The following is a 25,815-nucleotide window of genomic DNA, read 5'->3' as shown; positions in this document are numbered from 1 at the left end:
TGCCATAAAAACGCTTCTGTTGCTCAGTGGGTGCAGTTCTCCTCATGTAAACATTGTCACGTTGGCGAGAAATGACCCGAAAGGACGCCGGGAATCGGGACGCCGGGAATCGGTTCCCGGCGTGACTGGGTGGCCATTCTGACGTCACTGTCACGTGTTGTCTTTGTTGTGACCAGTATAAAGGCCAGTAGACCTGTCACTTCCCTTTATTATTCAGTGAAACTTCAGCTCGGTAGGGAAGGTAGAATTGCGCCAGCTACACGTGTGTGTTTCTCAAGTTCAGTTGTGTTTCTCTCCGTCTCATAACCGGCTGCCCGCTCCAGCAGTATCCGTGTAAGTACATCTGATCATGTATTTCAGTTTTTCATCGTGTGTGCTTTTTGTTCAGTCAGTATTTAACTGAGTCTAAATAGGGTATATTTTAACGTTGTTTTTTTCCCCCGGCGCATTGTTGAATAGCGATATTTCCATCGGTAGGTGTTGCGGGCCTATTTCCAGTGCAGAGTGTTTTTTTATTATTATTATTATATAAGATTTTTTTGGGGTATCATACTCAGATTATGTATATATAGTATATATATCTAGACAAATACATAGATTGATATGAAATTGAGAACCGCTCTTTCGGTCTCTTCAAGTTCGCGCCGACGGTATGGCCGGCCCGGGGGTCGGGGTCCACGTCTTTCAGTTCGTTTTTGTTTTGTGCCCGTGTGTGTGTGTGTGTGTGTGTGTGTGTGTGTGTGTGTGTGTGTGTCAGGTGTGTGTGTGTGTGTGTGTGTGTGTGTGTGTGTCACGGTGTTTTACTGAATTACATTTCTTCCGATCGAGAACTGACGGCACATCCCTATTTTCAGATAACAGCCGCGGATCAGTAGATTTGACCAGAGAACCGCTCTTTCCCTTCAGTCGCACTGCACGGGTGGGTCCACGTGTTTTTGATTACCGCGAGTTTCCGGCTTCCGATCGAGTACGTCTCTCTCTTTTCCTCCTCAGTTTTCAGTCTTAAACTCAGAGAACCGCTATTTCCCTTCTTACGGTTTGGCCGGGTCCACTGCCGTGTTAGCCGGTTTGATGGCATTTCTTTCGATCGAGTACGACTCATCTCTGTCTTAGAAAATTTTTACTGAAGATTTGAGAGGCTCTTCACCGGCTTGTATTGCAGTTATTCGGTCATGAATGTATCATAATAAGCCCAGTCAGGCAAATCTAGAATCGACATTTCACACCCAAACTTAAAACAGGCAGGCTCTTCACAGGCTTTTCGATAAGTTGATCTTAAAGTTTCTCATGAATAAACTTGATTTGCACATTATTTGTGAATATGTACATACGTCAGTGTGTGTACGTACATCAGTCGCTGAGTCAGTGCCGCGTATCATATCAAGCCGTGTGTACGCAAACGGTGCTTTTTGGCGTCAGTAGTGTACATGTACGTCCGAGTCCGTGCGTGTGTGTATAGTACGTGAGACAGAGAGCAAACGAATTTCTTTCTACATTTGTTTATCTGTTTATTCCGTAAGTTATTAAAAAAAATATTTTCTTTGCGGTGGTTTGGAAAAGCGCTCTTCAACTAATATCATACTAGAGATAATACACTCACATACACACGCACACACCAGAATGCTCGTTCACAAATGATGTTCAGGGGTAATAAGGGTGTAGGATATGTAGACACGCACAAACGCATACTCAACTACACAAACAATATTTCTATACACACACATATATGTGTTTGTGTGTGTGTGTGTGTGTGTCTTTCTTGTGTGTGTGTGTGATTTTTTTTTTCACTCCTATGGAGCGCGAACGAGAAAAAAAGTACACCAGTCTTCAGCCACGAAAAATAATTTCAGGGGAGAGCAGTCCGATTTCAGGACTGGAAAAAAAAAGTGAAATGACAGAAGCCCAAACACAGTGCGCACAAAACCAGGATCAAGGGTCGATAAGAGAGTGCTGTAAATTAATTTGATCCTCAACGTGCACACAACTTCGACACTAGAACTTGCATGATTTTTTTACAAGCAATTTTTTTAAAGAAATAAAATGTGGGACATGGTGACATTTTCCGTTGGATAAATTTCCGCTTCCGCAACATAGCACCTTCTCTGAAAGAAGCATGGCGAACTTTCACTATGAACAAAGACACCAAAGCGCCCTCTGTTGGCTCGAAGGTAATAAAAAATGTGGATTGGAATACATATTTATAGGATAAAATAAATAAAATAATTCAGCAAAAAACATAATAATTTATTTGTAATTAAATAAACAAATAATGTTATACATCTCTAGTAATATACTTGAATTTTTAATGTTTAACATTTGACGATAGCAACAATTTGTGTTGGCAAGCCCATGGCGGCGCGAATGAGCTGCTGATCACGTGACGGTATTTCACATAAGCGCAGATACCAGGTAAGAAGGGTGCAGGGTATTAATATTGATTATTTACTCACTAGAACTACAAATCGGAGAAATTAATATGCAGACTTGTGAAATATAACTCAAATATTAAAGATATATCATGAGATTGTAAATCAGAGCGAGAATTCTCTCGATAATCGGATTTATTCGGTGCTCTGCATTCCGGCATGGCGTCATAGCTTACTCTTGATGGGTGAAGTTAGATTTTTTTGTCAGCGACATTTTAGACGGAAATACCCAAACAGCTGGGTCTGTATCATTTTAAAACATTGTTTACTGAAGGAAGGCAAACAAAACATAAGCGTTTCACTAGTTAGGATTCTTCAAAGTGGCGATGAGATGATAAACTTATGTTGAAGTGTTTTTGATTTATCATTGAACTGAACGGCGCATGACACCATTTCACGAGTCGCAGGTCGTTGAATTTCTTTGTAAGTGTTTTTCTTTTTCATCATTTAGTTTTGTGGATGATTTTGTGGACAAGTCAGCGATCTTCTCTCGTTCCTCACGTTTAGATGATAATTTGATTATCGATGAGACTGCGAATACCGTAGTCCGTTCCTGGGCATATTTATACTGAGTAGGCATGGACCAGCCATTTTCTGTCTTTGAGAAATCAGTTGGGCAACCAGAATCGGGATCAGGATATCAGACTTTCGACTGCCATACTTTGTTCTTTTTATGTCAGCTTTCACATATGTATACAATGATAATCCTGGCAGTTATTGTATCCTGTACCCCAACACGTAAATAAACTGATTAATCATAATAGCAGTGAGCGAGGACTGAGTTGGATGAGTGGTTTTATCAGCACAAAGTTTGTGAAGTGTCAGAAAATTTCCTTAACTTCACAGATAATTCCACAAACATACATTTTTTAACACAAAGCTGCTGATATCAGTTTGCAACCCAGCCCTGGGATTTATTCAGATGATAATACTTTTTTTTATTTTTTTTAAGGTACTTACTGGTAGTGTTGGTTTCTGTTCACCACCAGACACCTCATTGATTTTACTATTTTTAGAACCTTTTATATACTTATTCTGTCTTTTGCATATGTTTAAACAGTAAGTGAATTAGTGAATCAGTCAATATGTTATATTACCAGTACTCTGTAATAACCTGTGTTGATGTCATTACTGAGTACACACTTCAGGCTTAACAACAGTCCGCTCATTTGCTTTACCCATATTTCATTTTGAGACGTGTTCTTTGGTTAGATGAAATTATCGTAAACAGTAAATCATAAAATGGCATTTGGGATATTTCTAACACATGCACTGTTTGAGTGTTCGAAACACAATGTTACGTTATGTCAGAAATTTGTCTTTCATTACTCTGTGGAGGAAAACAAATCTTTCCAGACTCTGACATGAGGTAGGCTAATGAAATGATAAAACAGAGTGTTGCTCTCCCACTCAGAAATGCAGGCAGGAAATTAAAAATTTTGTTGGAAAGAAAGTGTATCAAATGTAAACACATTTTATTCCATGCATAATGGAATATGTTTATCAGTCCTTTTAGTTTTACTGTTTTAGTCTTATTTACAATAACAGGTTGTTCAACTTCAGGTTAAGACATGATGCTCTGATCATTTCAAAATTGTGAACACTTGCTTTGATAGCATATCTTTCTTTCTGAATCAGATATTGCTTTCTATACCTAACAGAGCCCAAGTCTCCCCAAAATAACAAAATAACCAATAGTACATTGGTAGCAAGGTTTTCTTTCTGGTGAGTTAGGATGGGTTAAAATTATTTCCTTTTAACCTTACCTTCCAGTGACTGCCAGATTCTGGACATGGCTTTACAGACTCGAGATGGAAGTCCAACTGACGAACCTGATTTGTGTCAGATATCTGTATTATAGCTACAATTTATATGGATGGAGACACCCTTGGCTAATAGACTGTTGCTGGAGTTTGGTCCCTGAATGCTCATGTGTCCAGGGTCAATGAGTTTTGTGGTTGTCCAGCAATTGACTTCTGAAATTTGGACTGTTATTTTGTCAAAGCTTGGTGATTGCAACTGTCTTCTTGTATAATTCTTACAGGTTGTAAATTGATAGTTTTCAGGCAGTGTATAATGGTGCAGCTGCAGCCATGCAAGAGTCCAGAAAAAAAAGTCTGGGCATATCAGGTCTTTTTTAACCAATGCAACCCTGGGGAGTTCACAGCCTCGTCAGGTTTTGGAAAACACTGAAAATATACTGAAATAACCGTTTCTTTCTCCAAATTGACATTTGTGGACACAGCCAGAAATACTGTAGAAGTTGGTTCCCAAGGTTTGTAGTTTATGTAGGAAAGTGGAATTATGTTATAATGAAATGAATTTCAATTAATTTCAGTGTCCTAGCAATGCTTGGGCGCAGGGTTCAATGAAGGGGACTCACTGGCTTCCTGTCCAGGAAATGATTCCATATTACTTTTATCAGAAATTGCTCAATGATATTTATATTCAAGGTAGAAAATCTTCCTAAGTACCAATTAAGCAACTTCTTTTTCACAGTGCTTCTCAACCACTGAGATCCTCAAGATGTCTGATTTATGTGTCCAGACCAACAGACAAAGCAGTGCGGTCAGGAAGCTTTCAAATTTGTCTGTTGCTTCTCTTCTCAGAAATTTGATGACTATGAAAAATGTCTTGCACTCTTAACATAAAACACCAAACAAACAGTAAAAACATGTACCTGCTGAAGTCAGTCATGCAGTTTTCCTTTTCACGATAATTATAAAACATAGTCTGATTGTGTATGTGTGTGTGTGCCATGTCAACTGTTCAGGCATTTGATACTTTCTTTTTGAAACATAAGTGAAGGTATTGATATCGTGTAAGTTTTTATGCCTAATTTATGAATCAACTTTATGTCATTATATGATTTAGTTTATCATCTGGTCTGGCTGCCAATCAAGGCTGTTGAAGCTGAGATCATTCATAGGATCCTGCACTTGCATATTTTTGTCTTTATTTTGATTGCAAAGAGGGCTGAAACACTAACAGGCTTGCTACTATGCTAGTTAGAGTTTATAAATGTGCCACTTCTAGGATTTTAAACTCATAACCCTCATATAGGCAGATCTGTAACTGCTCATTCATTGTGCATATTACTGGCATGCAAAAGATCTTATCCTTAATTTATTAGATTGTTACTGGTTAATAATTACATGCTATGAAATAGAAAGTTTGTGGGCAGCGAATATATCAGTAAGGATCTTGTCAACCAGCTGAAAAAAAATCTGATGCAGTTAAGAAAGCTTAAGTGTACAGCGAGGTGAACGTAGCTTCAGAGTTTCTTCAGAATCTCTTTATTTTGAAAGGGGATCAAAACTTTTTTAAGACATGGTTGTCAGATATAGAATTGAAGTTCTGCAATTATTAGGGATTGATTGGCCTCCTTTGTGTTAGTAAATGCATAATAATTGTGTGTGTGTGAGTTTGTTGATTCATAGAACTTGAAGCACATTTCATTGTATATTGTAACAGAGTTTGGAGGGATGTACGGTAATGCCAAACAGTCAGTGGCATATATATTATTTTGAGAATGTAATTTACTAATTATGTGCTTTGTGGATAAACTCTCCATGTATTCTGTAACAGCAATATGTTCATTGTTTTGTTGTTGCATTTCTGTATGTACAGTTCTACAATGCTGGAAACATTTTCAGAACATGCAGTGCAAAATGAAAAGTGCAAGAAAATATGTCAAATATATTTTCTGTCATTGATGAAACATCCCACTGTATCATGGTAATACTGAAAAAAACTTAAGAAGGTGGCTTTTACTGGCTGCCCAGAAAAAAGCTTTCATTGTGATCCAGTGTGTGTGGAATGTTGTAGATTACACAGTGGACACCATTCTTTTCTTGTCCTTCAGGGAATTAAGATGTCAAAATAACCTATGTTGTATAGCAGATAAATACTGCAGTTGACATAACTGAAGCTGAAATATTATATTTAGAAGAACAAGTGATAGAATTACTAAAAAGATACCTTCTAAAGGTGGACTCCGAAATCCACACAATTTTTGGTTCTTGACATTTCTGCAGAAACCAGCTGTATGCTTTCACAGTTATCACTGCTAATGAAAAAAATTTGCCCATAAGAAAACCAGATAACAGTTGTTTTTTTCCCAAAGGATGATATATTTGAAAATACTCATAAATTAAATGTTGTGGGTGATGTGGACACCAAATTTCATACTTCTTACATGGCATAACATAAAACATCCTTAGTTGGATGCTGTAACTTGCTTTATTGATTCTGTAAAGTGTAGCACTGCAGTCTCTATAATATAGTCTATTATCTAAAAATTATGAGAGAAAAAAATGTTGATATGGGAGCTGACACAAAGGTCAGCAACAGGTGTAACGCTGTTTTTCTACTTACCCTCATCAGTTTGGTAATTTTAGGGTCACTACTTTCTCCTGCTGTACTCTTGGCCGCTATTTTTTTGTTTTTTGGTTTTTTTGTGTGTATATATATATCGCATTACACCTTCCTTTTTCTTCTGACACTTCTGACATAGCACTCTCATGTTACTCAAAGAAAGGAAGAAAAAGACCAGCAAGGGGGAAAGTTTATGTATATGAGCATTACTCAGGACCTGAAAAGTAAAAATATGGAAAGCACACACTTGTCCAGTGATGATATTGCTGTGCCTATAATGTTAGGATCAAACTAATTTCACAAGAGAGGCAAGGCCTTCAAGACTCACTTGTGATATGTATTGAGTATAATTTCAAAATGTAATGTTTAAGATAAAGATCAGTTTAAAGCAAATTAAGTCCCCTAGCATTAATTACAGAGTAATTTCCCTTTTTTACTATCTGCACCAAAAATGTTTGCAAAATAAATAAAACTTCCATGCTTAGCAAAAAAAGTTCCTGTTTGAACAAAAAATGATAATAATGACTGCTCTTGTTTTTGTTTCAGAACATCTGATCAAAGTGCCAAGTTTAGAGAATACAAAAAATATAAATATAACAGTAAATGCAGTTTGCATATAATTAGGCTTCATTGTTTATTTTTTTGTGCCCATCCCAGAGGTGCAGTATTGTTTTAAACAAGATGACTGGAAAGAACTGAATTTTTCCTATTTTTATGCCTAATTTGGTGTCAACTGACAAAGTGTTTGCAGAGAAAATGTCAATGTTAAAGTTTACCACGGACACACACACACACACACACACACAGACAACTGAACACCGGGTTAAAACATAGACTCACTTTGTTTACACACGTGAGTCAAAAATGTAACTAAATAAATTAAAGGCAGAAAAATACCAATAACGAATAGATGATGACATTCCACTCATGTGTGTGGTGCAAGACTCAGAGGTGCCAGAAAATTTGGTGTCCAAGAAATGCATGGCAGTGAGCTGCTTTTACATGTTGATAGACAGATCTAATACAGTAAAAGTAATACTGAATGTTGTCATACAGTGGAGACTGTCATCCAAATAAACGTAGAGCTATTGTCGCCATGCACTTCGTTTTCTTATTTTTGCATAACGACAGACATGATGCAATAGCCAAAATTGCTGAATGTGAGAAACGAATCCGCAGACTTTTATTAAAGTACTTGAAATTGTTTAAACATGCATACACATAGAAAAGAAAATTGATAAGAAAACAGTAGAGTTGGCATGCCTGTTACTTAACTTCTTGCAAGGGCAAATAGGCACCGGAAAATTTGTTAACACCTGTTGTGTGCCTCTGATGATGTGGGATTTGTTGAGTGATGGTAGTGTGGGGTGGACACGACTAGTCTTGAAACGCCAGAATGTTTACATTTATGCATTTAGTCCACTGGTGTGGTGACTAATCACTGATGGAATGTACCATTGTGTGTGTGTGCCGAAATTATAGAAAGCAGGATAAAATTGCTGTGGTTTTCGTGTTTTTATGTGCTTTAGGCATGGAAACCATGTTTGGCATCAGAGAATAATTCTTAGAATTGAGATAGAAGGGTTGCCAGCCAAAAACTTTATCAGATTTACATAAAAACGCTAAGATTGAATGGTATGCAATGATTTAACCCACAGATTATTGTGGTGCAAGCATGGGATGCAGTGCAGACGATGGAACAGAACACGGAATTAATGGATGAAAAGAGTAGTTTTGAAGTTCCATAAGCTATTATAGCTTCCATTCATGAACAAATGTAGATGATTTGTATTACAAAAGAAACACACAGATAACTATTGTGTGGAGCGTAATTACCACCCGGAAGAGACCTGCGAAGTGAGTACCCATGAGCATGTCTCGGATTTTGCCAGCATTTTGTAAGAAATTTAAGCACTAAGCAAACAAAAACTCTCAGGTTTTGCACCAAAATAGCTTTATTTGATTTACCAAATGATTGATATATATTTACTGTGAGGCAGACAGAACACACCATCACATTATGAATATTGTGCAGATTTGTTAGTGAGTGAAGCACCCTTGACTCAGCCCAATGTTTCCAGTATTGTAGAGTTGCACATATGACACTTCTCATAATGTATTCATGTCTTCATTGTTGTTTTCGTTGTTGTTGCAGTTCTTTGTATATACACATTGTACATAGTGTATACACTATGAGTACCCAGCTGGGCACCACGCGTGCCACCCGGACCAGTAAGGAGAAACATGCTAAAACTACAGTTGTGTCAACCCAGGCAATCCAGGCCCCTTCAGCAAAAACAGAGAAGCCAGCTCCTAAAAATCAAGTCAGTATTGCCTCTGGATCATCTTTATACATCTGCTTAGGTAGAAAGGGACGTGCTTGGACATACACACACATGCATTCATTTGCACAAACCACGGATGTAGACACATGCACACCACATATACTTGTGGCTATTTGTTGTGCACATGTAATGATGTACACTTGTACAGACCAGCTGCCTTGGCGAAGTGGTTAATGTCGACTGATAGCTGGAAGGGCGTGGGTTCAAATCCCAGGGGAAGTGGGGGGGTTTTTTGGCCGGCGGCCGGCTCCTTCCCAGAGTAAAGTGTACAATGGGCTGAAATGGGAAGACAGGGACCACACAGTCCAGTATGATCAGCTTCATGGATGCAATTTTAGATATGTTGCTCTAATTTCCTGACCAACATTGCAAGTGTCTGTATTTCTCGGGCCTGGTTAAGGCTGCAATATCATTCTGAGATATCATTATGACAGGAAGTGTGTAGTCCTAAACTTAGATATAACTCCATGGCATCATTGTCAGTTTAAAAAAAAAAAAAAAAAAAAAAGTTCCAGATGATGTGGCCTTTCATGCCCTGCTCTTATGGTGACCTCAGTTTTGATGCCCATTCACTTTTGTGTTTGGGTTGAGTTCTGTCAAGGTCTTCATTGTCTGCAGATTCAAGGGGGACTATTGTTAGAGGGAGGTGGTGGTGGAGAACGGGAAGGGGGGGAGGGCTGGGGGGGGGGGGGGTTGTAGGAGGTGGTGGTGTCTGTAGGGGGCTTACAAGGTGGTGTCCTAAGTATGATAAATCAGAACAGGCACAGCTGATTACCACCTAATTGACTCGGCAGTAGTGCAGGGTCCCCTTTCGTGTGTGGTCTCATGTAACCTAACATTGATGGTTCCCTATGGACTGCCGACGCTGAGACTATTATGAACACGGGTGTGGCTGTGTATGGGAGGCTTGGAAAAAGGGGAGTGGGAATGCCACTGAAACAGTGCAGATGATGGGGCAGCAAAAACAAAAGAAACAAAAAAACCCAAAACACTCCAGACACATGTACACATACTCAAACATGTACATAACACACATGGACATTTACATGAGCATACCCTACTTTGAACAACAAAGTTTACTTGTGATTATATGGCACAAATAGGCTTTAAAGTGCTAGAGAAAAATGTTCCTATTTCATTGATTTGTTTCTGTTTTTATTTATTGAAGTGTTTGTTTTGTCAAGATTGACTTAGAATTGTATGTTAAAGTTTGATTTGCAAGTTAAGACTCTTGATTGCTTACATGTGCAAATCATTCATCATCATTCATTAAGCCCATCGCTCGGGGTGGAGCATAGGCCTTCGATGACCCCTCGCCATCGCACTCTGTTCTGGGCTGTTCTGGCCATTCCAGTCCAGTTGGTCCCTTGCTGCTTCAGCTCTGCCTCGGTGTCTCTCCTCCAGCTGTTGTGAGGCCGGCCTCTCTTCCTCTTTTCCTGCGGGTTCCAGGTCATGGCTTGGCGTGTGATGCTGGACACTGGCTTCCTGAGGGTGTGTCTGATCCAGCCCCACTTCCTCCACAGTATCTGCTTGGCCACTGGTTCCTGTCCCGCTCGCTCCCACAGATCTTCATTTCGGATCTTCTCCTGCCATCAGATTTTGTAGATACACCTCAGACAGGAATGTCTGAATCTTCTGCTGCATTGTCTGTGTTGTCCGCCATGTCTCGCATCTGTAGAGCAGAATTGACTTCACATTGGAGTTGAAGATGCGGAGTTTGGTTTTCATACTGATTGCTCCAGATGCCCAGATGTTCTTGAGCATGATGAAAGCTGTTCTTGCCTTGCCGATTCTGACTGTGACGTCTCGGTCTGTGCCTCCCTGTTGGTCAACCACGCTTCCCAAGTAGACGAAAGACTCCACCTCCCTGATGGGCTCTCCACCGACTGTAACTGGTGTGTTGGCAGTGGTGTTGGTCTTCATCAGCTCGGTCTTCTTCTTGTTGATTTTGAGCCCTGTCCTGGCTGACATGGTCTCCAGGCGAGTGGTCTTGTCCTGCATCTGGCTGTGGTTGTGTGACAGGTAGCCTGTGGTAGTGGTCTTCATGATCCAGTCAATAACCAGGAGGAAGAGGAACGGTGACAGCAGGCACCCCTGACGAACTCCGGTCTTCACCTCGAAACTTTCGGACAGCTGGCCTGCATGGGCAATCCTGCAGCTCGTGTCCTGGTAGGTGCACCAGATGAGGGAGATGATCTTCTCTGGGACTCCGTAGTGCCTCAACAGCTTCCACAGCGTCTCTCTGTCCACACTGTCGAAGGCCTTCTCATAATCTTTGAAGTTAATGTAGAGGGGGGAGTTCCACTCCACGATGGTGCGCAGGTTGGCGATCTGGTCGGCACAGGATTTGTTCCGCTGGTAGCCTGCCTGTTGGTCTCGGAGCTTGGGGTCGACGGCCTCTTTCATCCTTTTCAGTAGAACCCTGTTGAGAACCTTGCCTGGCGTTGACAGGAGCATGTTCCCTCGGTAGTTGCTGCAGTCCCTGAGGTCTCCTTTCTTCGGCAGCTTGATGATGATTCCTTCTTTTCACTGGGCTGGTACCTCCTCTTCCCAGATCTTGCTGAAGAGGCTGTATAGCATGTTGACAGCTGGGTGCTGACAATTCCTGTGAAATATGGCTTATTCTTAGAACTTAATGAAGTTGTTTTCAGTGTATGAGCCTCAGTACAGAGCACTTAATTGGATCTGTAGTTTTGTGAGAAGGGGAAATCTCTTGATTCTGTATTCTTTGACTTTCATGTGATTTTCCTTTTGGGAAAAAAAAAATGCACATACCCATGTAAATTTCTTCTGTAGTTACAGTAATCTGGCACGCTGCTGGAATTTCTGATAGTGTATACTGTGAGTCTGATGAACAATAAGTTATATTCATGTAAGGAAAAGAAAAAGCAGCAAACATGTTTTTGGAGTCTCACAGAGTGCTTTACAGAATGTATGCAGTGTCTGGTATGTTGCAGGCCACTGTTGAACAGATGCGAATGGCGCTTATGATTGATAGTGGAAAAGATACTGCCAACATTGACACAGTGAAGCAGGTGAGTTTTTACCGATGTGTTTTTTCTTATTAAATCCCAAAATCACTAATTTTGTGTGTAGATTCATCCTGAGTGTTGTGTGCTAATTGATGATGCAGCTCCTGTAACTTTATTTTCACATCATTTTTATGATGAAATTGAATTAACATTCACTTTTTCAGATAGTGAAGGAATTTCTTCCAATGCAAAATCACATACATGCATTAAATACATTTTAAGTTACCTGAAACTGAGAAGAAAAACAAAAGAAATCAAACAAAAAGAAATGAGAAATGCCACTTTCGAAGCACTTTAAAGATAAGGTAGGCTTATGTACAAGTCAAGTATGTTTGGCCATGGATACTTTCATGGTTTTCATACATGCGTATAAAATATATAATACACACCTCTTGCTTTGTTTGTGAAATAACAATTTATTGGTTCATTGCTATGAGTGGAATGGTGCATTGTGGAAATTTTTACGATCTCCCAGGTCAACATATGTGCAGACCTGCCAGTGCCTGAACCCCCTTCGTGTGTATACGCAAGCATAAGATCAAATACGCACGTTAAAGATCCTGTAATCCATGTCAGCGTTTGGTGGGTTATGGAAACAAGAACATACCCAGCATGCACACCCCCGAAAGCAGAGTATGGCTGCCTACATGGCGGGGTAAAAACGGTCATACACGTAAAAAGCCCACTCGCGTATATACGAGTGAACGTGGGAGTTGAAGCCCACGAACGCAGAAGAAGAAGAAGTGCATGTGTGGTGACATAGAGAATGTTGAACAACCATCTTTATTTGTGCAGCTGTGTGAGATGACTGGCAGGTCAGAGGAGGATGTCGTGGTAGCATTACATGATGCCCAGGATGATCCGGACCGAGCTGTCGCGATTCTGATTGATGGAGAACAGGTATGAAACGATTGTAGGGTTGTCAGTCCTTAATTTAAACTTGCATGGTAATTGGTCACTTTTACTGTGTGTTCTCTTTTGTGCTCAGTATGTGTGAGGAGCGCATGGGCAATTTTTGGTTTTATATACCTGTTGTATAATTTTGTTTTATGTATAAAACATTGTTTTTCTTTAATCCTCATGAAAAATTGACAAAAAGGTCAATGTCAGAAGCGTGTCCTGGGTAAATTTGCATGCATGTGATTATACTTTAGTGTATATATATATATATATATATATATATATATATATTTTTTTTTTTTTTTTTTTTCTTTTTCTGTGGGATCTACTGTTTTTCAGCCCAGATATGACCCTGGGGGTTAGCTTTGCTATTTCAGCAGCAAAGATGATGATGATGTCAAAGGGCAGCCAATAGGTCAAAATGAAAAGCTAGTAGGTTTTGACAAAAAGATGTTATTAAAAATTTGAATGGTTTGATTTGAGTAACAAGTTGATTTGGATAATGAGAAGTCGGTATTCTGCACACTTGAGGTTTGAAATGTGATTTTTGTTGAGTATGTATAAGTATGAAGTGATTTGATTTAATCACTGGTCTCATTCTTGTTTTGTTTTAGGGACAAGGTGAGTGGGAAGTGCAGGATAAAAAGAAGAAACGTTCCAATCTAAAGTCGGACAAGGAGTCAGCTAGCGGCACTGGTCAAGAGAATGACAGGGGAGACCAGAGATCTGACCGGTCCCGTGATCGTCATGACTCGGACAAACATGATGGACCTCCAAGGTATGTATCTTTTGTTATAGATAGTCACCTTTCATTCTGTCTGCAGTGTTTATAGTTGGTTCTAGGGTAGGAAGGGGATATGTGCAGGAACACAGGAAATTCATATTTCAGGTATGGTAATGCATTGGTTTCTTCTATAAATGCTCAAGATATCATTAGTAGTCTGATAACAGGTGATCATGTCTCGAAGGTTGTACACTGAAAGGCACATGATGGATGATATGCCCGATTTTTATGACCAGCCCAGCTTTCTGTAGGCGACTTCAAAGTTTTTGTCACATCTTTGTAGTCAAAGTCAGTGCACTTCCAGGGCTTGACATTAACTTTTTTTCCCACTTGCCCAGTCGGGCAAGTCACTGGAAAATCCACTTGCCCGGACAGAATTTGCACTTGCCCAACTTCCAGAAACTTACGTGCATCACCAAATGCTCACACGCACGCACACGTACATACACACACACACACACAAAGTAGTAGTCAAACCCTTTTCTTTAACTGATGTTTGTTTTGTTGGGTTTCACCAAAGATAACTGTTGTTTCAAACAGCCAAAACAAGTTTTATCTCAGTCTGACTTGACAAAACACTGCCTTTGGCATGTTTTTGTAGTTAACTGTCAGCCACAGAATTTTTTTTAACCTCCACTGCAAACAGCAACATGCTGAGTTAAAAAGAAAAGCCAGCATTTGCACTGTGAGACAGACAATGTCAGGATTTGACAGATCCAAGTACGATTCTGTTCGATGGGGTCAACAGTTACTGTTTCTCACTTTCCTGGAAGGGCAACTCTGTTGAAAATTCACTTGACAGGATGGCCACACCAGGATGAGTTTCAGTTGTTCTCAGACAGACAGAGAGAGAGAGAGAGAGAGGGAGAGAGTGTGTGTGTGTGTGACTGAAAGGGGGTGGTGAAGGATCACAGTTCTAGAGAGGGAAGGTGGTACAGCTGTTCTATCTACATGGAGGTTGCTTAGCAACGGAGTTTTCCACAATGTCCTTTGATATGTGTCGATCCCATCAGCAAAACTGGACTTGACCCCTACCCAATCTGACCATGTAAAAAAAAAAGGGGGAGGGGATAAGGGTGGGGGGTTGTTAAAGGTAAGTAAGTCTGCGATATGGGAGGTGGTGTCTGGAGGAGGGGACAGAGAAAGAAAGTTAGAGGGGAGGGGGGTGAAGGAATGAGAAGGGGAGAGGAATTGTGGAGGTCATGTCTGTGTTGACTTGGTTTAAGTTATGATTCAACAGAATGGCATATTCCTTTTTGATTAACCAACTTGACCTTAACCCTTTCGCTGCCAGGAAAATAAGATTTAATGACACATACTTAACCATGACCCAACTAGTGCAGACTCCAGCAGGGGTCTGACATTCCTGTCCTGTGCAAACTACTATCTGCCTATGCTGAGAAAACGAAAGTACTATGGCCGATAACCTCCCGGAAGTAGGTAACCTCCCCTTTGTCCCACTGGCTAGTGTCCTCTTTTTCAGGCAGATTGGTTGATTTAGTTCGCCACGATCGCATGTCTTGAGCACAGAGTCAGTCCGACATTTTGCTGAGTGAGCGAGGAGAGGAGCCAGGCAAAGACTGCGGCCAGTAACCCAACCAAAACGTTCAAATAAAGGACTGCCTTGCGACGCAGATTGTGTTTCTAGCTATGAATAGAATTTGGAAAGATTCCCCAAGCTAAAGCTACCAGCATTTTTGTCAACGAACTGAATGCAAAGCAGGGAAAAGTCAGAAGATTTCAATGACGAGTTATCTCTTCATTGTGGCAGCGAAGCATACATGCATTCCATGACGAGTTATCTTGTCATATAGGCAGCCTAGGGGTTAACTCGCACCATACGAACGGCGAAAGGGACGACGTTAACAGTGTTTCACCCCAATTACTATCATCAAAATATTGCAAGCAGAAGGCTCTTATACTGAAGAGGTGAATGTTGACAGAGAATACCACAATTCTGACGACGGAAGCTAAAGGTTGGGTCATTCAGACACCCTCTGGACATCTGAGGGGTCTGTGTAGAGGAGAAGCGAGGACTGGCCGTACTGAGTGAGTTAACACCGAGATGCTAGGGAGAGAGAGTGAGAAAGAAAGAGAGACTGAATGAGACAGAAAGGCAGACAGATCACGGTCAAAGAAATGGAGGGGAGGGTTGTGAAGGGATAGCCGGCAGTGATTTTGACAACCGTGCCAGTGGAGGGGTGAGGTGTAGGTGGAGGAGTTGGGGGGGATGGGCACAGTCAACCATGTAGGTTGCCCTCTTGGACTGATACACACAGGCCTGGCTGGCTATCATGTAACACTGACAGGCAGGTGCTGGCAGTGAACTTTTAACTTGCCTCCAAAGAACCCGTAGCCACGCGAGCATCGTCAAAACTCCCCACTTTGTTGTGGACCAGAACTCGGGTTGGCCAAAACATCTTTTTTCTTTCCTCATAAGTCATACAGAAATCCTCTTTCGCATACTGGTGTATTCTAAGTCAACATGATGTACAAATTACCCCAGAATTCTACTGGTAAACAGGTCTGTTATAGAAACAAACTCTGTTATTTTTTTGTTTAAAGTGGAACGACATTAGAGTACGTTGCGACGTGATTTTTTTAGTTGTGATGTGATGGGCGGAAGATGAACTACGCTATAAGAAAAATTACCATTGGCTCTCCAAAAATAGTAACCAGTGGCAAATCACCTTTAGAGCTGCATGATAGCTTTCTTTTTCCGGTGACGACTTGTCACAGTCAGACTCAAAGTATCGTCTGCTAGAGGAAGAGTGTCAGATGATCAGTATTGGGAGCGTGATGGATATTTTTGAAAACAAAACATGCCAGTCTTGGAAAATATAACTTGCCCGGTCGGGCAAGTTTGGTAAGGGCAAGACTTGCCTGACACAATGATCTATTTGCCCCGGGCAGTTGGGCAACCGTATGTCGATCCCTGACTTCCCTATCGAAAAAGACAATAGTTGAGATTGCTATTGATGTTTTGTTGATGACATAGATTTGTTTTGTTTAGCTAGTGGGTTTGTAATGGTAACATGTTGAATTCTTGCAGGCGAGGGCGTGATCGTCGTAATGGAGGTCCACCACCAAGGCTAGCGAACAGAGGTCGTGGGCGAGAACGTAACAACTATCGTGGTGACAGAGATCGGGACCGTGGTGGATTCGGTCGCAACAACTACAACGACCAGAACGACCGGAACAACTTCAATGAAGCAAATACAATCAATGGAGAAGAGGATTGGGATGCGGAAATCATGGCGAACAATGAGTTCTCAGAGCAGCATTCCACAAAAGAATTCAGAGATCAGAAGCGAGGGGACAGAGATCGAGGTTTTGGTGGAGAACGAGATCGGAGTTTTGGTGGAGACCGAGACCGAGGTTTTGGTGGCGAGCGAGGTTACGGGGATCGTGACCGGAGTTTTGGAGGGGACAGAGACCGGAACTTCGGAGGTGACCGAGGCTTCGGAGGTGACAGAGGCCGAGGTTTTGGTGGTAATCGTGGAAGAGGCAGAGGAAGAGGTGAGCTTTTAATCTTTAAAAAAAAAAAAAAAAAAAAAAAAATTTTTTGTTAAGCTGGATGTAAATGAAAGAGACTGGGGTCTGGATTCTTGTAATATCCAAGCTACAAGTCAACTCATGGGAAGAAATCAAAAGTAGCTGGAGCTAGTAGAACTTGCATTTGTTTTGATCACAGTAAAGCAGATGAACATTTTGAAATATAGTGTTGACTCAATCTGCATTCGTCACAGTTTTTTGGCACTGGTCTTCTTAGTGAATGGGTAATTTTGATAATTAAAAAATTTTTAAAATAATTTTTTATATAATAATTTTGATAATTAAGGAGAGGTTGTAATGTTTGATATCTTACAGAAAGTGCAATCTGAATTTCTCTCAATTTATGGTTGATGACAGCTGTGGGAAATGTGTGGATCGGTTGTAGTCCGGGATCATGTGCTTCATGTGGATTCTAAATGAATTTCTCTAAACCTGTCTAGCGATCTGTTCGCGATCTAGTGTTGTGGTCCATGATTCATGGATCTTCTGCAGGTTCAGGGAAGCATTAAAAGTGAACCCACCATCTTTCCCATAATATCCCCTCCAATGATCCCTGCTAAAGTAGTGGTGGATTAAATTTCAGGAAAGAGAAATAGAGATGTAAAGAAAATGTCAGTATTTTGTTGTTTAACTCTATGGAGATGTTAGATGGTTCATGTAGTTTTGGTGTGACAGGCAAATATGGACATATTTGAAAAATTTAACACACTTTCACACAGAGACAAAGACATACAAATTATATATCACTAGAAAGTTTACCAGCTCTTCTTTTAACATTTTAAAACAGTTTTCTCATTAAATGCTGCTAAATATTAAAAAAAAAAAATTAAATTGTCACTAAATACTGAAAAACAATAAAACAAAAAAGTGAAAAATAGGTATACTGTACTCACCAGACATGTCATCCATGAGCTGATCCACAAGGCAGCAAGAGATGATTTTCTCATACAGTAAGGTTCCCTGATTCTCATGATTAAGTTTGAAGTGAAATGTTGCACGACAAACTGTTCAAAAAAAAAAATTGAAAAGTCACAACACTGGAAAGACAGAAAACGCAAAACCATACAAATCCAACACTTGAAAAAGAGAAAAAAACCCAACTATTTACACATTTCTGCTGCAGTTAGATTATTATTTGCTGTAGTCCTTGACTGTGTGGAACACCTCAAAAGCATGGAACAGCACAGAGGGGCACTTCACACTGTTTGCACATGATTCTGGTGGCTTTTTTTTGCGTTTTTCACCTCTTTGACGTGACACTCCTTGTACTTTGTGTTTGGCGTAACACACCTTGTACCCTCTCTTGTATTTTCCTGGTCTGCTGCTCTTTGGTGGGTGGAATGTTAGCAAGTCAGTGACTGCCTGGCCTCAGTCTCCCCATGTCTGCTCATATGTCTGGCAGATCTCCTCATGTGTGTAAAGTGTTTTGAACTTCTGTAACAGACAATGCTGTCATGAGAAAAAAAGAAGAAAAGAAGAAAAGCTTTTATGTATTGCAAAAAAAAGAAAAAAAGAAAAAGAAAAGGGCACCCCCCCCCCCCCCCCCCCAAAAAAAGGAAAATAAACATCAGTAATATTACACAGCATATACACATGCATAATAATTCAGGAGTGACAGTATAAATAACACACATGCACAGACATGCCCACTCATAATACACTGACACACCCATTGCACAGACACACACCCAAACAATTTAATAAGTGCACACACAGAAAATGATAAATTTACATTAATCTATACAAATTATTCATTAAAAATTGTAAAAATCAGCATTATTTACACAAGAAATAAATTTGCAAAGCATCAAATTGTAAACACACTCATCTCAACAGGAGTGGGTGTGTCTGGAAAGTCAGTGAGAGAGTCCTGGGGTCCCAGTGAAAGGTGCAGCCAGTGGGAAGTTTGTCAGGTCTTTTACCCACTCATTCAAGTACTCTTGTTCCTTATCGTCAGTATCTACAGTCATCAAGTCATTTTGTCTTGGCATATTGCAGTGTCACTGTTGATTTCTGTCTCAGTGTCGTAGAGGTCAGTCAGCAAAGTTTCGTTGTCACTTTTAAAATCATCTGGTACTAACTGAATGTCGTCGTCATCAGAAAAATCATCCGAGAATTCATCACCAGTGTCTAGGAGGTCACGTTCAATGTCTGATCCTTCTTCTGTCACAATTTCGACAGCCTCACGCAGGGAGTACATCTGCTCCGCCACCATGTTTGTTGTGTAAGCATTGTGACCTCTGACCAGGTCAAGAAAGATGTAGAAAAAAGCCATTCACGCGGTTAATGGTCAAGGGGAAATAACTCATTTGGTGTCATACACTGTACCATGTCAAACTGATGCAAACTAGGCATATCGGTTTGCTCTGCTTGGCCAAATTTAGGGCGGCTAACAGTGAAAAGACGACCCGTCTTGCCTGGTCCGCTCTTGGCCAATCAGACGCCTCTAAAAGCTACAAGCGATGAATCATTTCTTTGGCCTAGGCTGTCCACGCCATCTTGTCGGGTTTACGCTCTGTCTCGTCTTGCGCTTTTTTTGGCTATTAAGCGTGTTCATTTGACCTCATTTTGTTGCATTTTTTTTTTTTAACTCAATTTTTCCTAGACTGGTCCCTCAAGACAGCCTGATTAGTTTCCCTTTAATTGAACACTGCTGAGTGTCTGAAAAAAAAATTGGAAATTCGTCGTAACTTACACTTCAGCATGTCGTTCTGTGTGGGCAGAGCGCTGGTGCTGAAGCTCCGGCGCATCTCCAATGAATTCACCATTTTATGGTCTGGCTTTTGTTCCATTGAGAAACTCTTAGTCTTACACTTCTGGGCACATGAACTATGATCCATGAAATTGATATCGTGACTGATTTTGTCATGATATTACTAATGGTCTATTTCTTGCTCGTCTTATGTTGTTGGCATATTTGTGTTTTTACTGGTCAGTGTTTGCTTGTGTTACAGGCAGCTTTGGGAGACCCAACAGCAGAGGAGGGTAAGCATATTCTGTTTTTTTGTCAGTGTCATACATGTGGATGAAAATGATGTGTTCCTGGCTTAATAACTTGAAAAGTCCTGGTGTGATACGGAAAAGCCTTCAGGTCCAAATTGAAAATACATTTCAGAATATCAGGCTGTGTTGGTAAAAAAAAAAAAAATTCATAAAAGAAGTGTGCACATATATGCTTTGCACTGAAATGATGATCCCTGTATTTGTTATTTGGATTTCTGTGTGTGTGTAGGTGGGTGGGGATGTTAGGTTAAAGATCATTTAATATTTTAGGAAAGGATTGTTTGTGAATTTGTAGTATGAAACCTGGATTTAGAAGCTACACTGTCACCTCTGATGATCTTGCTGAATTTCTTTGAAATACGACTGAAGTGGTTTGATAATTACATTTACAGCTGTGCTAAAATGAAGGAATAGGATGACATATTTTTGGACTTGATCAGACATAGAGAAAATTAACACTGATGTTTTTATGTTGAAAGTATGAAGACGTACTGTTCACCCATAAATTGTTTTACTCAGAAGTTTCTGAGTAGATGTTGACATATAAGACTTCAAGAGAGAGAGAGAGATGTAAATCATGTGCTCTGTGTTTTAATTTTTGATGTGATGCTGTAACAGGCGCTCGAGGCGTTATGATCGCAATGATTCCAACGAAGGCCCCCACATTGACACATGGACCAATGAGACTGCTGAAAACGCAGAGAAGGAGAATTCTGGTATGTACCCAATACTTGAATTACATATAGGTGAATTACATTGACAGTACAGTGAAGGGAAAACAAAGCCTGTTCACTTTTACCAGGGCTCAGTTTCAAGCAATGTAGCATTTTGGGAATGTTTTGTGTGATCTTTGATAGTTGGTTCTTGTATAACTGTGTAAGGGCATCAGTACAGTTTGTGTACGCTTTTCAAGTAGGTGAACAGTAGATTTATCAGTGATGATGTGTGTTTTCTAGGATGGGGTGAAACATGGGCGGAGTCGTCTGAAGACTGGTGTGAGGATCAGTGGACTGGCTCTGTAAGTCACTGGTGTTTTGTTTTGCTTGTGTGGAAATGTTGGCTATACTTGTGCCAGTTTTTTCTCTCTTTTTTCTTATGCACCAATTCCAGTATTACAGAGCAAACATAAATATAAAAACAACAGAACTAGATCTTATTTGATTTAGTTTTAGCTGTTATGATCTGATGTTGAACATGTTTGATATGACAAGCACTGAAATGGTTCTTTTGCAGTTGGCTGGGCTATGATAAAGCAAATTTGCAATTCTGTCAGCATGGTTTTACTAATTTGGTTATTCATTTATTTTTAAAGATAAAGGATAAAAAAAGAGCTTTAAGTGAAAATGAGCAATATGGGTTGGAAAAAATAAAAACCATTAACAAAACACTATACTTTGACACAGAAAAATGAACATTCGAGAAAAAAGGATATGTTGCCAGACTGCCTGATAAAAGAAAAAAAAGGAATGTACTGTCGCAATAATTCCCAGCAGTGATCAACACCATCTGATGAAACTTGAGATGGAGTTGATAGCTTTTGAGATTTGCTTCAACAGAATCTGCTGGAGATTCACTTGGCATAGATACCAGGATCAAACTTTCAAACTGAGGACCCTTTTATTGAAAGTCCAGTGCTCTAACCATTCGCTATTGTACCATTCATGCTGAAGATTATTTCTTGTTTAAAAAAGAAAAGAAAAAAATTTGAAAAAAGGGATTGAAAATTTTGTTTTTCTTTAATTCATGTTTATAGAATCTGCAAAATGTTTGTCATTTTTGTTTCCCAAAGTGTGACATAAAAGAACGCTACTTGCAGCTGGAAGACACAAAGGTTTTCACCTCATCTCAGACAAAAACCACTGTGGAGACAGATCTGTCCAGTAACATCACTGAGTCTTCAAATACGATAGGCCAAAGGTAAGCACAGACATAGCTTTGCAGTTTTTGTTTTGCAGTGTTTGTGGTACAGATGGAAATCGGTTACAACTGCTTTGGTTTGAAAATGGTGAGAAGCCCTTGCAACCAAACATTGACGTGTTTGGGGGTGCTGAGAATCTGGCAGACAAACCCAGGTGAAGCAGTGTTCAGGAGGCTTAAAATGAATGGTTGTGGGAATGACCAGCCTGCCTACCATTGAAATTTTTCTGTAGTTTCTATGGAAATCAGTAAAACAGTGTGGGACTACAGTCGCGGGTTTAAAAAAAGTTGGTTTTCATGTGACGGAAAATTATATTTTCAAATAACTGTCTTGTGCGGTCCAACTTAGGAACAGCTGTGTTGTGTATAACAGTAGTTAGAAAAACGTTCACTTCCAGCACTCAAGATGGTGCCTGAGAAAGCAAGGTTCATCCATGACACTGATATTGAAAACAGTGACAAAGAAAACAGAAAAATTCTTGGTCTTTCAAGATGGAGGTTAAACAAAACTTCCAAGCTGGGTATTCAGAGACTAACACATACTCAAAGTGAGCAGGAAAGGCCCCGAGTTTGCACACTGTATGGCTTACTGTTGTGATTTTAATGTTGTACATGGAGGACTGTGATGACAAATGGAGACAAACATGTCAATGCTGTCACTGTCACTTTTGGAAAGAAAGCAGATCATGAGCCTTCTTTCTATTTGAAATGCAGCTTGATCAGAAATGACCATGGTGAAATACAAACTTCCATTCACGGCTGCTAATGAAATGTCTCGAGGCACTCAAGTTGATTTTTTGTTCTGACCTCATATATATATATATATAAGTCGGTGGCCTTGCAATTGAATCATAAGTTCTCTTTCCTTTTCTCCCTGTCTTTCTGTGCAGTGTGTCACTGTGTGTGCGCATGTGTCTGTGTGTGCGTGGGTGCACATGTTGCTTATGCCGAGACTTCCACATTTTGAAATGGGTATTACTTGATCACAGTTGAAAAAAAATTCGAGCAAGTTAAATACTTCTGATGTAAGTCACAAAACTATAGAAATTTAGCATTTATGGGATTGAATATCACGGAAGGGCATTATAGGGTAGGCAGGTTTGGAATAATGCCACTGAAATACTGGTTCATCAAAAAAAATAAAAAACTGTATGAAATGGGCTTGTTTACATAGTAACATTTGCGTTCCAGTACGTTATGACTTTCAGCTCAATAAAAACTTGTTTCAGGCGGCGTAAAAGAAATGGAAATTTACTTTCATGTATTTATCTTTTTGCACTAATGATATTGATACATAAAAAAAAAAGTAAATGGTTTTCATGCTTAAAAATTCAAAATTGACCATTCCATTGTCTGTCATCATGCCTTCATGTGGGTTTCTGGAGTATTTGACACTGTAGCATTTCCTTTTTTTAAATTTTATTTTTTTTATATTAATAAAAACTTTTTTTTATGATGTACCAGAGCTTGCTAATATTGAGAGTGTGTGTATCTCAATCTTGTCATGTCTTCACACCAAGTGAGGTGAATTATCCTTTCAGGCTTGATGTGGGGAGTCTGTTCTCCAAGTCAGCAGAGTTTGCCAAGGCCCCAGACTTCACCAAGACGGGAGAGCCCACTTCAGGAGACTCTTTCTTTGCCAGCTACAACCAACAGGCTGCTGAGTCAATAAAGAACTCAATTGGGGTAAGCCCACTTAACCCCTAGGCTGCCTATATGACGAGATAACTCGTCATCGAAATATTCTGACTTTTCCCTGGTTTGCATTCAGTTCATTGACAAAAATATTGGTAGATTTAGCTTGGGGAATCTTTATAGATTCTATTCACACCGTCTGCACCACGAGGCAGTCCTTTCCATGAACGTTTTGGTTGGGTTACTGTCGCAGTGTTTGCATGGCTCCTCTCCTCGCTCGCCCAACAAAATGTTGGACTGACGCCGTGCTCAAGACTGCAATTGTGGTGAACTAAATCGATCAAGATTGCTTTCTTTAGCAGATGCTCAGAAAGAATTGAAGCGTAATTTCGAAGAAGACGGTGATGAACATTAAGAGGACGATTTGATGGAAACTAAAGGGAGCAATCAAGAGGGTGGCCAAGATACGACTGTCAGTAAGTTCAGTTGTAGCAGACGACAGAAGTGACTGAATTTTTAGCAGGACACAGTGTGAGTGATTTTCTTGGCACTCAGCCAACTCAGTCTGATGAGAACTGGATCTGACTTGGATCAGAAGGTGGTGGTTTCGAATCACATCGAGGTCACAAAATTTTTATGCTAGCTCAGTTTGTAGATCCGTAGGTAAGTGATTCATTGAGTATAATGATTGAAATGTGTTGTGTACAGATCGTTTTCTCATTGAGTCTAATGATGGTGGTGAGATGTGCATTGAGTATAATGTGTTGTGTGCAGATTGGGTCGTCGTCAGCGCGGCAAAACCTGTCGAACATGCCGGTGTCGGTGCCGCAGTCCCTGGGCTCCCTGCCGGCCATGCCTCAGCGTGACATGTCCCACAGCCAGGCCCCTGCCTCCCGCACCTCGGTTCCCTCCCTGATGCCCCAGTCTACCTCCACATCCTCTGCCTCCATGCACCCCTCGTCTACCTCCAGTGTGTCCCCGGCCATGCTGCCCGCAGCATCAGCCACAGGGCCCTCGGTGCCGGTGTCCACTCCCCCTCTGGCCCAGCCGGCTCAGCCACAGCAGCGACGGCAACAACGATCCAAGTTACCTCCACCTTCCAAGGTAAGAAGCTAGCTCATAATGCAGGATGGGCTCAAAGGGTTCATCAGCATACATATGCACATCTGATGATGAAGTAGTTCTTACTGGCTGTGATGAGCAAATTTTAAGATTCTTAGACAACCGAAAAAGCACAAACAAGGTTAATCAGGCAGTGCAACACTAATGGGGGGTGTTTGTTGACCAGATATATTGAGAATGCTGGCTATCTCAGCTAAGCGAAAATCTGTCAAATTTCTATGCATACTAACTATAGTGAATGAAACGTGCTGTATGTTTAATGCAAGCATAACTTATATCAGAACAAGCAGACCTGAATAGTGCTGCCTTTTCCATTCTCTCCTAAAATGTAGAGAAGTGTGATTTTGTGGTTTGCAGATGTGATCTTATTCTGTCCAGGTTGGGTTTTATTTTTATTGTTACATAGAAATAAACTCAGCAAACTTGTTTTTAATTACACATACTTAACCGTGATATAATTCATATGTGATTGGACAATGTGAATGTTTCTCTCTCTTTAGATTCCTGCATCTGCAGTGGAGATGCCAGGGCATGCCATGCCACAGCTGGATGTCCAGTTTGGAATTGAGTTTGGGGCAGAATCGAACCAGTTCTGTTTCGGGCCTTCTGGCAACGCTGGCTCGTCCTACTCTGCTTCCTCATCGGCACCAAGGTCAGTTCAGTATAGTTACTGTCATAAATAGAGGGAGAGTTTCAGTTCTCTCTTTTTTTTTCTCTTT

At 40.4% G+C, this 25,815-nt stretch overlaps 1 protein-coding gene across 4 annotated transcripts in view; it reads left to right on the top strand.

Annotated features, from left to right (window-relative positions):
* The first annotated feature begins 2,346 nt into the window (after positions 1-2,346).
* The window catches only part of LOC143282068 (uncharacterized), a 43,184-nt gene continuing 19,715 nt past the window's right edge, over positions 2,347-25,815 (top strand). For all 4 annotated transcript variants that reach the window (XM_076587528.1, XM_076587529.1, XM_076587527.1 and 1 more), the window contains exons 1-13: positions 2,347-2,409; positions 8,959-9,127; positions 12,106-12,183; positions 12,976-13,080; positions 13,695-13,858; positions 16,917-17,383; positions 20,374-20,404; positions 21,041-21,138; positions 21,379-21,440; positions 22,239-22,339; positions 23,881-24,025; positions 24,749-25,078; positions 25,597-25,748. In XM_076587528.1, coding sequence (XP_076443643.1) covers positions 8,996-9,127; positions 12,106-12,183; positions 12,976-13,080; positions 13,695-13,858; positions 16,917-17,383; positions 20,374-20,404; positions 21,041-21,138; positions 21,379-21,440; positions 22,239-22,339; positions 23,881-24,025; positions 24,749-25,078; positions 25,597-25,748 — 1,865 coding nt within the window. In that variant the 5' untranslated portion in view covers positions 2,347-2,409; positions 8,959-8,995. The remainder of the gene's footprint in view (positions 2,410-8,958; positions 9,128-12,105; positions 12,184-12,975; positions 13,081-13,694; positions 13,859-16,916; positions 17,384-20,373; positions 20,405-21,040; positions 21,139-21,378; positions 21,441-22,238; positions 22,340-23,880; positions 24,026-24,748; positions 25,079-25,596; positions 25,749-25,815) is intronic.

Source organism: Babylonia areolata, chromosome 5 (genome assembly GCF_041734735.1).
Source record: "Babylonia areolata isolate BAREFJ2019XMU chromosome 5, ASM4173473v1, whole genome shotgun sequence".
NCBI lineage: Eukaryota > Metazoa > Mollusca > Gastropoda > Neogastropoda > Buccinidae > Babylonia > Babylonia areolata.
This window is presented reverse-complemented; position numbering and strand designations above follow the sequence as displayed.